Here is an 11,932-nt window from a genome sequence, read left to right as displayed (position 1 = left end):
CCGGCCCGGTCCCGCTCCCCTCCCCGGTCGCCGCCAGCGGGGCCTGCCGCCTGCGGGCGCCTGTTGCGGGCGGCGCTCCCGGGCAGCGCTCGATGAGGGGGCTCGGCGGCTGCATTACCCGGAGGGGCTGCGTTACCCGGGGCGGCTGCGTTACCCGGAGGGGCTGCGTTACCCGGGGCGGCTGCGTTACCCGGAGGGGCTGCGTTACCCGGAGGGGCTGCGTTACCCGGAGGGGCTGCTTTACTCGGAGGGGCTGCGTTACCCGGGGCGGCTGCGTTACCCGGGGCGGCTGCGTTACCCGGGGCGGCTGCGTTACCCGGGGCGGCTGCGTCGCCCTCCCCTTGCCGGGGTTCTGTGTCCGGGCGGTAAATCCGGCATAAGCCGAGGTAAAGCCGGCGGGGAGGCGAGGCAGCCCCATGAGTGTCCGGCCGGGAGCCACGGGCTCTGTCCCCCTCTGGCAGGGGCTGCAGCCGCACCGGTGCGGGAAGGCACCTGGTGGGAAGGAGAGGTTTGAAACATCTGGGTGTGTTTCAATAAAATATGTTTAAGTTGAGGAGGGGGGGGTTAAGACAAGCGGGAATGGCTTCACAGTGAAAGAAGAGCAGGTTTATGTTAGCTACTAGGAATAAATTCTTCACTGTGACAGTAGCGAGGCGCTGAAACGGGTTGCCCAGAGAAGCTGTGGGTGCTCCATCCTTGGAAGTGTTCATGGCGAGCTTGGAGGGAGCTCAGGGCAGCCTGGGCTGGTGGAAGGTGTCCCTGCCCATGGCAGGAGGCTTGGAGCTGGATGGTCTTTAGGGTCCTTTCTAACCCAAACCATTCCAGGATTCTGTGAAGGTTTCATAGGGTGTCACAAGACCATCAGCTGAATTTTCCCATCTCTATAAGGATGTGCAGTGATTGTAGGTTCCCCTTTTCTACCCTTTCCGCATCATTCATCTAGATTCTTTGTTTTGTTGTTTATTTTTTATTATGTCACAGAGGAAGAAAAACAAACCTAGTTTGAGCCATGTTATAAATGACAAATGTAGTTATTGGCTTTTGCATTTATATATTTGCTTTTGCAAGTTATTGATCACAAAGATTCTGATATAGTACAATTGCAAATTCCTTTTAACTGCTTTTTTGGTATAACCTGTCAATTTATATATGTACCGTATAGCTTATATAAAAAATAGTGTGATCAATATATATCTTAGGCCTTAGCATAATATTAAAATTAAAACTATGTAATGTTAAAATGCTTTTATTTGTGTAACTAGCTCAGATAATGGTGTGAAATAGCTATTTGGTTTCTCACATTTGTGGACCATCTTACCTGAATGATAAGATAACAGTGACAAGAACCAGGACACCAAGAGAAAAAGTTTGCTACTGACCCTCTGGTTATTAGGAAGTGTCAAAACAACAGAATGGAGCCTCAAGAAGAAATAAAATATATTGATTTAATCTACAAGATGGCATGCAGACAAGTTAAAGGTTAAAGCCAAGCAAAAGAGTTCCTAAACTCACAGGAATGTTTGAATATACGAAAATTCTTAGGAGTATTTATTTATCCCCTGTAATGTAACAGTATATAAGAACACTGTTTTAAGCTAATTGTGTGTTTTTGGCATATTGCCACACACTCCAGTGCTGGATATTGTCCCTTTTATCCCTTATTAAACTTTTAAAATTTCAGAGAGTGAGCTCTGTTTCTCACAAGGTGAAAATGCAACATGTAATGAATTGAGTAAAGCCAAGTGTGAGTTAACCAGGTAACCATGACCTGTGTGCAGGGCACGTGAAGCAGAGGTCCTTTGGCAGGGTGTGTGTTTGTGTGCTCTGCTCTGCAGCACTGTGCTGTGCAAAGCTCTGGAGATGTGACAGAGGGGTTGCCTGCTCTGGGGCTGCATGTGGGAGAAGGATGAGAAAGGAAAACTGCTTTTCTCTTTAGCTGGCAGGATCTAGCTGAGAACAGAGACTGTTGTGTTTAGCTGCGGTCATATGGGAGTTTGTCTGTGCTCTGAAGAACTTACATTTAAGTTTTAATGTCAAAGATTTTTTTAAAATGGGGCTGTTGTCCCTCTAGTACAAACAGGACCCTTGGGCTCAGAGAGATGCAGTGACAGCTTTAGTTTCCTGCAGTCAGTCTGTGGCATATCCTGGCACTGAACCTTTGGGCACTGCCTGTCTGCTGAAGCACAGGATTATCTCTCACTTTAGCTGTCTCTGTTAGGCAGCATTGAGCCTTATTCCTAAGACCAGGGAAAAAAAAAAAATAATTAAAAGCTATTTTTCAAAGCATGACCTTGAATGCAGTATTGAAGAAACTGTGAAGCCTGAGAGTTGAGAAGGAGGGACTCTGGTGATTGTTTTTGATGTGGAATTTTTCTCCACTCTATCTCTGCAGGACAGCTGCTCAGCACCAGCTGCTTTGCCCTGTGTGACTGTTGTGTACTTCAGAATAACTGTGGCTGACACACACTGAACACATGCATCCACTTCCAAAATCTGCCTGGGAAAATAGATTATATCTGCTGTTTGCCTTTGATTAATGAGGTAGGAAAAACAGATAACAATTAATCCTAAAGCTGTTACAGACTACATGTGATACACAGCTGTTGTTAGAGGGATATTAAAGACTTTAGGCTCAAAAGCAGAGAATTGTGGCATTTGTGCAGATGTTTTGAATGTATAGGCCATATGGGAGATGTTCTAGTCCCTTGTACATTTGGTTAGTGTAGATAAAATTCCCTAATATTAGTAGTATTTTTAATAAAAGTATGGTTTTGGGTTTTCACTTACCTGTTTTTACACTATCAATGGAAGTGTTTTGTTAGTCTGTAAACAGCTGAAGATGAAACTAATTTGTGTGCAATGTCAAGAAATTATAGTTCATTGATAAATGTTCCTTTGTTTTGATTGTACAGGGTTAATGGGTTATAGAGAACAAAATCTTATTTTTTTTTATTACTTTGCCATTAGAGATTGTATATAAATTTTATTAATTTTATTTTAGCCTTTACCTAACAGCAGAATTTTCAAATTTAACTTAGTACGTGACAAGAAGTAATTCCTCCTATGGTTTTTTGTGTGGAGGAAGAAAAATCCCTGTCAAGCTTTCTTTTTTTCTCTTTTTTAAAATTAAATGTAAATTTCCAAAATATACATCAGGTAGCAGGTAGGGTTATTGTGGAGAAATGAGGAAAAGTCTTTTTCCAGATAATAAAAATTTCCACATTTCCAGAGCTGGTAATCAGTTTCTCTGTTTTTAATGGTTTAGTTGAGCTGGAAGAATAAGTGGTGGAAACTAAGAAAGAGGGTGAATCCTGAGGGCTTGGAAGGTCCTCTGGTAACTGAGGAGTGTGAGATGGTTCCAGCTACAGGAGCAGCTTTGGATGCTGACAGATGAAAATTGCAAGAGTCACAAAGAGGACTTAAAACCCAAAATAAAATATGTGGAATTCATGAGGCAGTGGCTGGGTAGTGGTAGAAGTTGAGGTTGGGCAGAGGAAGATTAGAAAATGTGAGACTCAGTTCAAAAACTGGATTTCATTTTATTAGGGAAAAGAAAAAAAGATCATTGACTAGTAAAATTGCTAAAGTGGCAAAACAGCACATTTAGAGCAGCAAATGAGACTTCAACAGTGGATTCTTTTAACATTTAGTTGACTGTAGATAGAAAGCAGAAAATGATGAAGGAAAGGGTAAGAGACTTGAAATACAGGATAGGAAATCAATGGTTTGTGAAAATATTGTGGAAGTGTCATGATGGGCTAAGGTTATCTGTTAACTTAGTAAACATCTCTGAAAGGAGCTCTTCATTCAGGAGTAGTTTGGACATGTGAATCAGCTGGTCTTGATATTTCATGAAATGCATCTTGACAGGTTGTAAACATTGGAGAGAGTGGAATTAATTTCTAAACTCTAGCAAGCAGTAAAATTTACTGCAATTAGGAACTTCTAACAGTTGGTGCTAGAGTAGCTATTGGCAGGTTTTGTAGCAGATAAAATATAAGCCCAAAACCCAGTTTTTATTCCTGTGGTCTTGTTTATGACATGCATGGGCAATGTCCTGCAAACAGTCCCTGTGGCCTTAGTGCAGTTTTATATTGACAGCAAGTGGTGCAGAGCCCAAAGTGTATGTGCTGAATGCTCTTGCACAATTACTGAAATTGTTGGAAAACTGTGGCACTGGAGCCTTTCACAGTAATGGAGATATTAACCTAGAACAGCTTTTTTTTTTTTTGTCTAGTTTAGTTGATACACACTGCAAGCAATGTATTGCTTATAAGCTGCCAAACAAAAAACATTTTCCATCCTTAGAGAGTTAAAAACAAGGCACAATAGGATTATCACAAATTGCAGTAGGAGTAGTTCACAGAATAATTGTGAGCATTTGGAAGCATTTCTAACTTCAGTTGGCAGATCTCCTTTTTTTTATTTCTCTAAGGAAGTTCTAACTGTGCTGAAGCTAAAGAAAATCTTCAGTGTTAAGATCTTAAACAACCATCAAAAACTTTCCTCAAAATTCTTGTGTTGGAAAACTGCAAGACTCTCTACCATTCTGTTAACTGCACTTGTTCATAGCAAAATAAAACTCGAGGAGTGAAGGCTTCTTTTCTTTTCCATGTTTCAAAGTCACCCATGAGGAGAAGCAGCAGCTACTGCTGCAAAATGTTCTTGTCAAGGCTGTAGTGCTGAGAAAAATTGCTTGGTTTAATTAAATTTTTTGAATATTTTTACGTTCCTCCTGATCAGCTTTTTCTGAAGGTGCCAGTATGCTGTTGCTGTGATGAGCTCTGACTATGTTGTTTTTCTTGGGGAAGGCAAACAGACTCTTTGTTTTTGTTATTCATAGATATTCTTCCCTAAGTATATTTACAGTATTGCTCACAAGCATGAAATTATTTTCTTATCCATAAAAGGAAACCTGGACATATGGTACTTTTTTCCTGTTTGCTCCTTATCTTTTTAAATTCAGTTGCTACATGGATATTTTCTCGTGTCTAACAAAATAGAGTTTTTAAGTTTTAACTCACCCCTTTCTTCCCATGTTATTTTTTGGTTGCTGTTTGAATGTATGGCAGATGTAGCTCTAGCTGAGGTGCTTCTCAGCTGTGTTTGTTCTTGGGCTGAGGGGCATTAAGGAGTGGAGCACAAATGCTGCTCTGTTGTTTTCATCTTGCAACCCTGTAATAGCCCAGGCTCTTGGGCACTGGTTGGATTGAGGGTAGAGGCTGCAGAAAGATGAAGAAATACATCCCATGGATTGTTCAGTGTGAGAGTCCTTATGGCTTTTTCACTAGGCAGATGAAAAGAAACACTGCATTCCAATTCAACTTTGACAAATTTTCAGATGCAAGGAGAAGTGGTTATCCCATATTTAGTGGTTACCATACACCCTTATATGTTAGCTGAACTTAAGGAATACACATTTTGGTAAAAATAAGTTTATTCTAAAAATAGGTTACATTCACTTCAAGAGTTTAACTTGCTTTTTCTTGATGCAAAGCAAAATATGAGAATTTTTTCTTCTTTTTTTGCTAGATTGTGGCTGTTACTCTTTTACTCTCTCCACACAAGTCAATGACATGTCTTTTGCTTTTGTCTTTCAGATTTCCTTATGTGGTCATGTAGATGTATTTATTTCAGCCTTAAAATTGCTGATGCAAATCCTTGCTATGGCATCTGTGGCTTCACCAGTTATATTTAAGGAATTTTGTCCCTTGTATTATCTCCTCAATGCCATTCCTACAAAGATCCAGAAAGGCTTTCGCTCCATCGTGGTTTACCTGACAGCACTTGATACCAATGGAGACTACATTGCTGTGGGGAGCAGCATTGGAATGCTTTATCTCTACTGCAGACACATAAACCAGATGAAGAAATATAATTTTGAGGTAAATACTAGCTTTTACTGTTGTCTTCCAGTGAAGCTGATTGCTCTGAATTGAGCTCTCTGTTGGTGTCTCATTAACTTTGAGTTCTTTGTATGGTTTGTTTCAACAGGGGAGGTGTGAATCTATAACTTTTGTAAAGCTGTTGAGTTGTTTTGATGATCTGGTTGCTGTTGGCACAGCCTCAGGCCGGGTTGCAGTTTTCCAGCTTGTGTCTTCATTACCTGGAAGGAACAAACAGGTCAATATTTTCATTTCTGCAAATCTCTGTGAGCTCTAGGAGGCCAGTTCTAGTACAGTGTTACTGTGATCCTATGTAAGAGTTACACCCAGCCAGTCTTGCCTGATGAAAAAGCTGTGAATAAGTTTTAGGCTTCATATGTTGAGCTTATAAAACAATAATATTAAAGCATGCTTTGCATTACAAAAGCTGTATTTAATCAAATATGTTTCTGAGAGATTCCTCATGTTTGGCTGATCTCTTTGGTGGAGGGGGGTTTTCTGTGCTAAATAAACTTTAGAAGAACCTGCACTTTTGTACTTGATCTCCAGTTAAACCAGTCAGGAGTCACTGAATAGGCTTTGTGCATCCATTTTCTCTTCAGCTCATTCTTCTGCTGCTTTGTTATTGTTTCACAGCTTCGCAGATTTGATGTTGCTGGCATCCACAAAAGTAGCATTACAGCTTTAGCTTGGAGTCCCAATGGAATGAAATTATTCTCTGGAGATGACAAAGGAAAGATTGTCTACTCTGCACTGGACCTAGACCAGGTAAGCATTTGTTTTAGGGACCTTAATTCACGTTTGCACTTTCTGAAAGGATTCTTGTGTGTTTAAATATTCAGCAGTTACATAATTGCTCAGTGTTATGTGTTTAGTTGGATGGCTTTATTGGTCTGTGTACACTTGGCCCAGTGTGTGCACACCCAGCAAGGCAACCACTGGATATCCTTCAGAACTGCCTTATCTTTTTTAAAAAGTAATGCATTATAAAAGAAGTAGTAATCCTTCTCATTTTTCATGAAATAACTGTCAAGTCTTTCTTCAGCTTTTGGCCTGTAATTTCTCTTTTGTTTGGAAGGGGTATTTTTGACTGATGTGGCTCTGTTGGTGAAGTATTTCTCCCAGAATTGTTCAGCATCTTAGTCTGAAGTGTACAATGAAAGTAACATTTGGGTGCTGCTGGCTGAGTGGCATGTTACCAGTAAATGGAATTTCCCTCACACCTTGTTAATTAATACAGACCTGAGATGTCAACAAATTTAATGCTAACTTGAATTTTTAAATGGGAGAAAAGTTTAAACAACATCTGATTTATCTGTGACTGTCCCTCAATTTGGTTTGACAGAAACCACCAAAAGTAATGGTTGTCTCAGCAAGGCACGAGTGGCAGTGGGGAAGAAGGAAGAAAATGTGTCCTAAAGTTCCTAAAGTTTCTGTTGATTTCAAGAGAAGTGTATTAGCTAGTATTCCAAGAGAAACTACATTTCATAGTGTGTCACACACAATCTAGCTCTCCTCTTGCCTACATAAATTAAGTCTGTATTCATTACGTGAGTTTCATGCAATGACAGGTCAAAAGCTTTTTGTTTGTTTTCTTGTTCAGAAGCTTTTTGTTAGTTACCACCTGGCATTTTTAGGAAGGTTTGACTCTTGTGAATTGTGTGTTTGTCTTTGACAGGGTATTTGCAACTCCAGCCTTGTGTTGGAAGAGCCCTCTTCGATTGTCCAGTTGGATTACAACCAGAAGGTGCTGCTTGTCTCTACTTTACAGCGGACTCTGCTTTTTTACACAGAGGAGAAATCCGTCAACCAAGTTGGAACACAGCCCAGAAAAAAGTAACCCTCATAAAATCCTGATGCAGGCTCATCTATTAATTCTTGCAAGTGAATTACAGACAGAGTCATCTAGGCAGTAAAATTAATACAACACAGCAGTCTGCTCATAAAAAGCTAGTTACCATAGCTGTGTGGGATTGAACATCAATGACAATTATACCTATTTAGAAAGTATGTGGTTGCAAGTATGTCACGATCATATTCTCAAGGCACTATTAGGCAAAAATATTTAAGCTGTTTTCTCATTTTTTAAACTGAAAACACTGCCAAACTTCCCCTGCAGACCCTCTTTGTTTGCTGTGACTTGCAGTGAGCAGGCATTGTAATCAAATCTGTCTAATGGGTGATGTAATATTTAATGCAAAAAGCAAGTCATGATCCCTGGTTTTCTTATACACTGAAGTGAGTTAACAGGGAGAATGTATAGTAAGCACTTCAATTTGAGTTGAAGACTAAGAGCCTCTTTTGTGGCTTTGACATCTCCTCTTTTGTAATCCCTCTCAAGTAAGGAAGAGGGAACCTGGTCATGGAACAGCATGACTGACTGTTTCTCTTAAGGAGAGGAAATTTACCCTTGAAAGAAGGTTTATGATGTATCTTTCAGGGCTATGAATAGTAGGAGGAATACCAAGGTCCATCTTATATGGAAGGCTTTTCTTGCATGATAGCAATGGTGTTTCTGTGAAATGAAGGGTTTAACAGCTGGGGTCTGTTCTGTGCTTCTTGCAAGCAAAGGCTGCCAGTTACTCAGCATTACTTTGTAGTGTTTTGCTTGTTTTTTGTAAATTCTGGGAGGAGGACGAGTGCATAGTAGGATCTTTTTGAGATGGACAGAGTGGCATTAAGGCTATGAAGCTTATTAGGAGGAGTCACTTAACTTGCTTTGTTGATGTAGTGTCTGACATTCAAAGCTGAGGGGAAACTTTTTATTTGGAATTACTGCTCTTGTCTTACTGTAATTAAATTACTTCAGATGTTTGACTGGATATTTTAATCAAAGGCTTTTGATATTTTGTGAATTTGTGCCTTTAGTTTTTAAATTGTTTCAAAGTTGAGTATATAGCTTTTAAAAGAAATTCTTTTGCATTTTAGCACTGGCAAATTTGGAGCATGTTTTATACCTGGCCTGTGTAAGCAGAGTGACCTGACACTATTTGCTGCCAGACCTGGGCTTCGTCTGTGGAAGTCTGATGTTCATGGGACTGTTCAGGCCACATTCATATTGAAAGATGTATTTGCTGGAGGAATAAAAACTTTTGAACTGTATCCTCGTTTAGAACCACCTGACAGAGGAAGTTACAGCTCTCCAGAGAAACATCTTGGGCTTGTCTCATGCTTTTTCCAAGAAGGATGGGTGCTGACCTGGAATGAGTACAGCATCTATTTACTGGACACTGTGAACCAGGTAGATAAATCTTGTGGTTGCATATTTTGTTTTTTCCATGTTTTTGTTCATGATATGCCATGAGACTCTGTTTTGGTTATATATTCAATGGCTGTGATTTAAATCCCTATTTAAAACAAAAAAAAAAAAAAAAAGAATGTTTATTGTCTTGCTTCTCAAGTTGTCATTGCAATGATATACTCACCAAATAGCTCAGTATGTTGTTTATGAAAATTACATATATTTAAAGCTTTCAGTTAAGGTTTTAACATCATAATTAATTCTGATGCTTAGTGAAACATATAGAAACCCACAGTCTAGGAATTAGTGCAGAAAGATATTTTAGGCTATAAAATGTGCTGGAACTATTTATTCTTCTCTTCTACCACTGCTGGTGTCTGAAAAAAAGATGTATTACCTTTTATTTGGTATACAGTGAAGTGTTAGCTATTTTATTGTCTTAAAAACGCATATGAATGCAGATACAAGCTAGTATATTTTTGTCTAAATGATATTAAATATTCATACTGTGGCACTCTTCTGCCACCAAATTGTATATTGCTTAAGTTGTTATATTTAGTTGCCTTTAGTTGGACAAAGAATGGATCTGTGGAATTTAAAATAGTATAAAAATGGAGCTGCATCATGATTAGAGAGTTCTTTTCTGTTTCTTTTTTCTGTTTTCTTTTTTGGATAAGATAAAAATCTTTAGCCTGTGCTGTTTTTGTTGATTAAAATCCAGAGATTGCTTTTGTTAAGAGTACCATGTTGTGCAAACACTGTTAATCTAATGTCAATTATTTCTTTCTCTGCTGACTCTTTACAGGCTTTGATTGGTGGCTTGGAAGGATATGGTGATATTGTGTCTGTGTCCTGTACCAACAATGAGATTTTTCTCTTAAAGGGAGATAGAGACATTATAAGAATTTCAAATAGACCTGAAGGAGTGTCATCAATAGGTTTGTATAATTAGTAAGCTTACTATGTAGAAATGAGTAAGTTTAGTATGTATAAATTAGTGTGTACCTCATGGAACATGGTGCCTGTTGTACTTTTTTAATAACAAAAAACCAAAACCAACAAAACCGAAACACATCGAACCTCAGACAAATCCCTTCAGATTGTTACAAAAACCTGCCAGGTCCTGTAGAGTTACTCATCTATTCTGATAGGTTATATTTAGAGATCTGGTTTATCTGCTTATCTGAGCTTCTCTTTTGGCTGCAGTCAGAATGGAGGCATTAAGAAATTAAATATGCTTGCTTTTTTGGAGAGTGGATCAGCATTAACCTAACGAGGCATCTCTAATCTGTGCATTTGGGAGCTCAATCTGAACCATGATGCTGAAGCAGTCTGGATTCCTGATCATGGTTTAGGATCAGTCTCAACAGCTGAATATGTTGATTCTGTGCCACCTGTCACCAACCACGTTCCAGGGGAAATCTCAGCATTCCCAGCAATGAAAAAAACAAGAAGGAATTGGCAAATAAATCCAAAGAATGCTCACTAAAATACCAAAAATAATTTGGCTGTTTCATACTTGTTGCCATCTGAGTTAAACATTTATGTTACTAGAACTCTTTAAAAGGGACTACTAATGCATTTAAATACTCCATCTTAGCTTTGTTTTAGCAAAATGCTAATAAATGTGCTATGAAGTCTCATTCAGTGCTGGAAAACTTGACTTTCTTGTCATTGCATGTTGGCAATAGCTTTAGTCATTTAGGCAGGTCTTTACTCACAAACTTCTGGAGACTGTTTATTATTTTAATTTCAACTTTCAAGTACAGTTTGAAAGGAGCCTTTAGAAGTGTATTTTCTGCTAATCACTGCAGTGATTTATCTGGTAATTTTCCTTGATTTTTTTTCAAGCTACTCAATGTTTGAATGAAGAAGTTAAAGTTACAGGATGGCACTTCAGTGTGTGATAGAATGGGATCTTCCAGGCTGCAGACCTGTACTGTTCTTTTTACAGAAATACAAATACAGAATTTTGCTAATAGAAGTTTGATACAGGGCTTGGGGGAGGTGCTTTCTTATAGATTAATTTGCAGGGAGTTTGTAGTGTGTGTGTGCACAGGTGTTTATTTTTAAATGTTGTTAGCTTAGAAATTTTTTTTTCATAAATATTCTTTTCATTCAATACTCTCTGAAATTATGCCCATACTCACATGATGCTAGTATTTATACTTGAACTAGTATTTATACTTTTATTTTTCTCTTGGACAATTTCAGATGTGAATTCAAAATTGTCAAATCCTTTAACAGATACAAGTCCTAAATTGCTGACCCCGTCATCAGTAGTTTCATCCGTATCATCCAGCCCTTCAGTGGAAACAGAAAGAAAAATGGTTACTTCTCCTTCAGTGACTGGTGATAAAAATGGCACCCCTTCTTCAGTGAAAGATGATCTGGAAACTCCAACACTATCAGAGAAAAGCTTTGAAAGAGTGGGAGAGTTGAGCAGTGAAGGCAGGAGAAGGGGCTGCTCTGTGGTGAGCGAATCCCGGAGCAGGAGCAGCTCTCTGAACTCCGTGGACAGCGGCTCCAGCTTCCTGCTGTGTGCAGAGCAACTTCCAGAAGCTCAGAGGGAAGGGCAGCTTTCCTCACAACGCTTCAGCACCATCAGCTCTGAAGATTTTGACCAAGAACTGATTGTAAAGCCAATTAAAGTGAAAAAGAAAAAAAAGAAGAAACAGGGTAGGTGGAGCAGAACTTTGCCTGTCGCTGCAAGTTATGAGAGCACATTGCATGGAGGAGTCTCTGTTGGGCAGGCTTCCTGTGTTCTGTGGTGTTGTGCTTCTGAAATGGCTGAGGGGTTGTGGTG

General features: G+C 39.3%; 1 protein-coding gene across 4 annotated transcripts in view; it reads left to right on the top strand.

Moving 5' to 3' along the window:
* Nucleotides 1-11,932, top strand: part of TECPR2 (tectonin beta-propeller repeat containing 2) — a 43,489-nt gene that overhangs the window by 175 nt on the left and 31,382 nt on the right. For 2 of the 4 annotated variants that reach the window (XR_012580680.1, XM_014264478.3), the window contains exons 2-9: nt 2,393-2,541; nt 5,601-5,885; nt 5,995-6,123; nt 6,522-6,653; nt 7,564-7,721; nt 8,814-9,126; nt 9,932-10,064; nt 11,341-11,805. Coding sequence is in view for 3 of the 4 variants with exons in the window: in XM_014264478.3 (XP_014119953.2) it covers nt 5,652-5,885; nt 5,995-6,123; nt 6,522-6,653; nt 7,564-7,721; nt 8,814-9,126; nt 9,932-10,064; nt 11,341-11,805 (1,564 nt within the window). In the remaining variant the exon portion in view is untranslated. The remainder of the gene's footprint in view (nt 1-2,392; nt 2,542-5,600; nt 5,886-5,994; nt 6,124-6,521; nt 6,654-7,563; nt 7,722-8,813; nt 9,127-9,931; nt 10,065-11,340; nt 11,806-11,932) is intronic. The other 2 variants (XM_005483239.4, XM_014264479.3) reach the window with 2 other exon arrangements.

The sequence above is a fragment of the Zonotrichia albicollis genome, chromosome 6 (genome assembly GCF_047830755.1).
Source record: "Zonotrichia albicollis isolate bZonAlb1 chromosome 6, bZonAlb1.hap1, whole genome shotgun sequence".
Lineage (NCBI taxonomy): Eukaryota > Metazoa > Chordata > Aves > Passeriformes > Passerellidae > Zonotrichia > Zonotrichia albicollis.
This window is presented reverse-complemented; position numbering and strand designations above follow the sequence as displayed.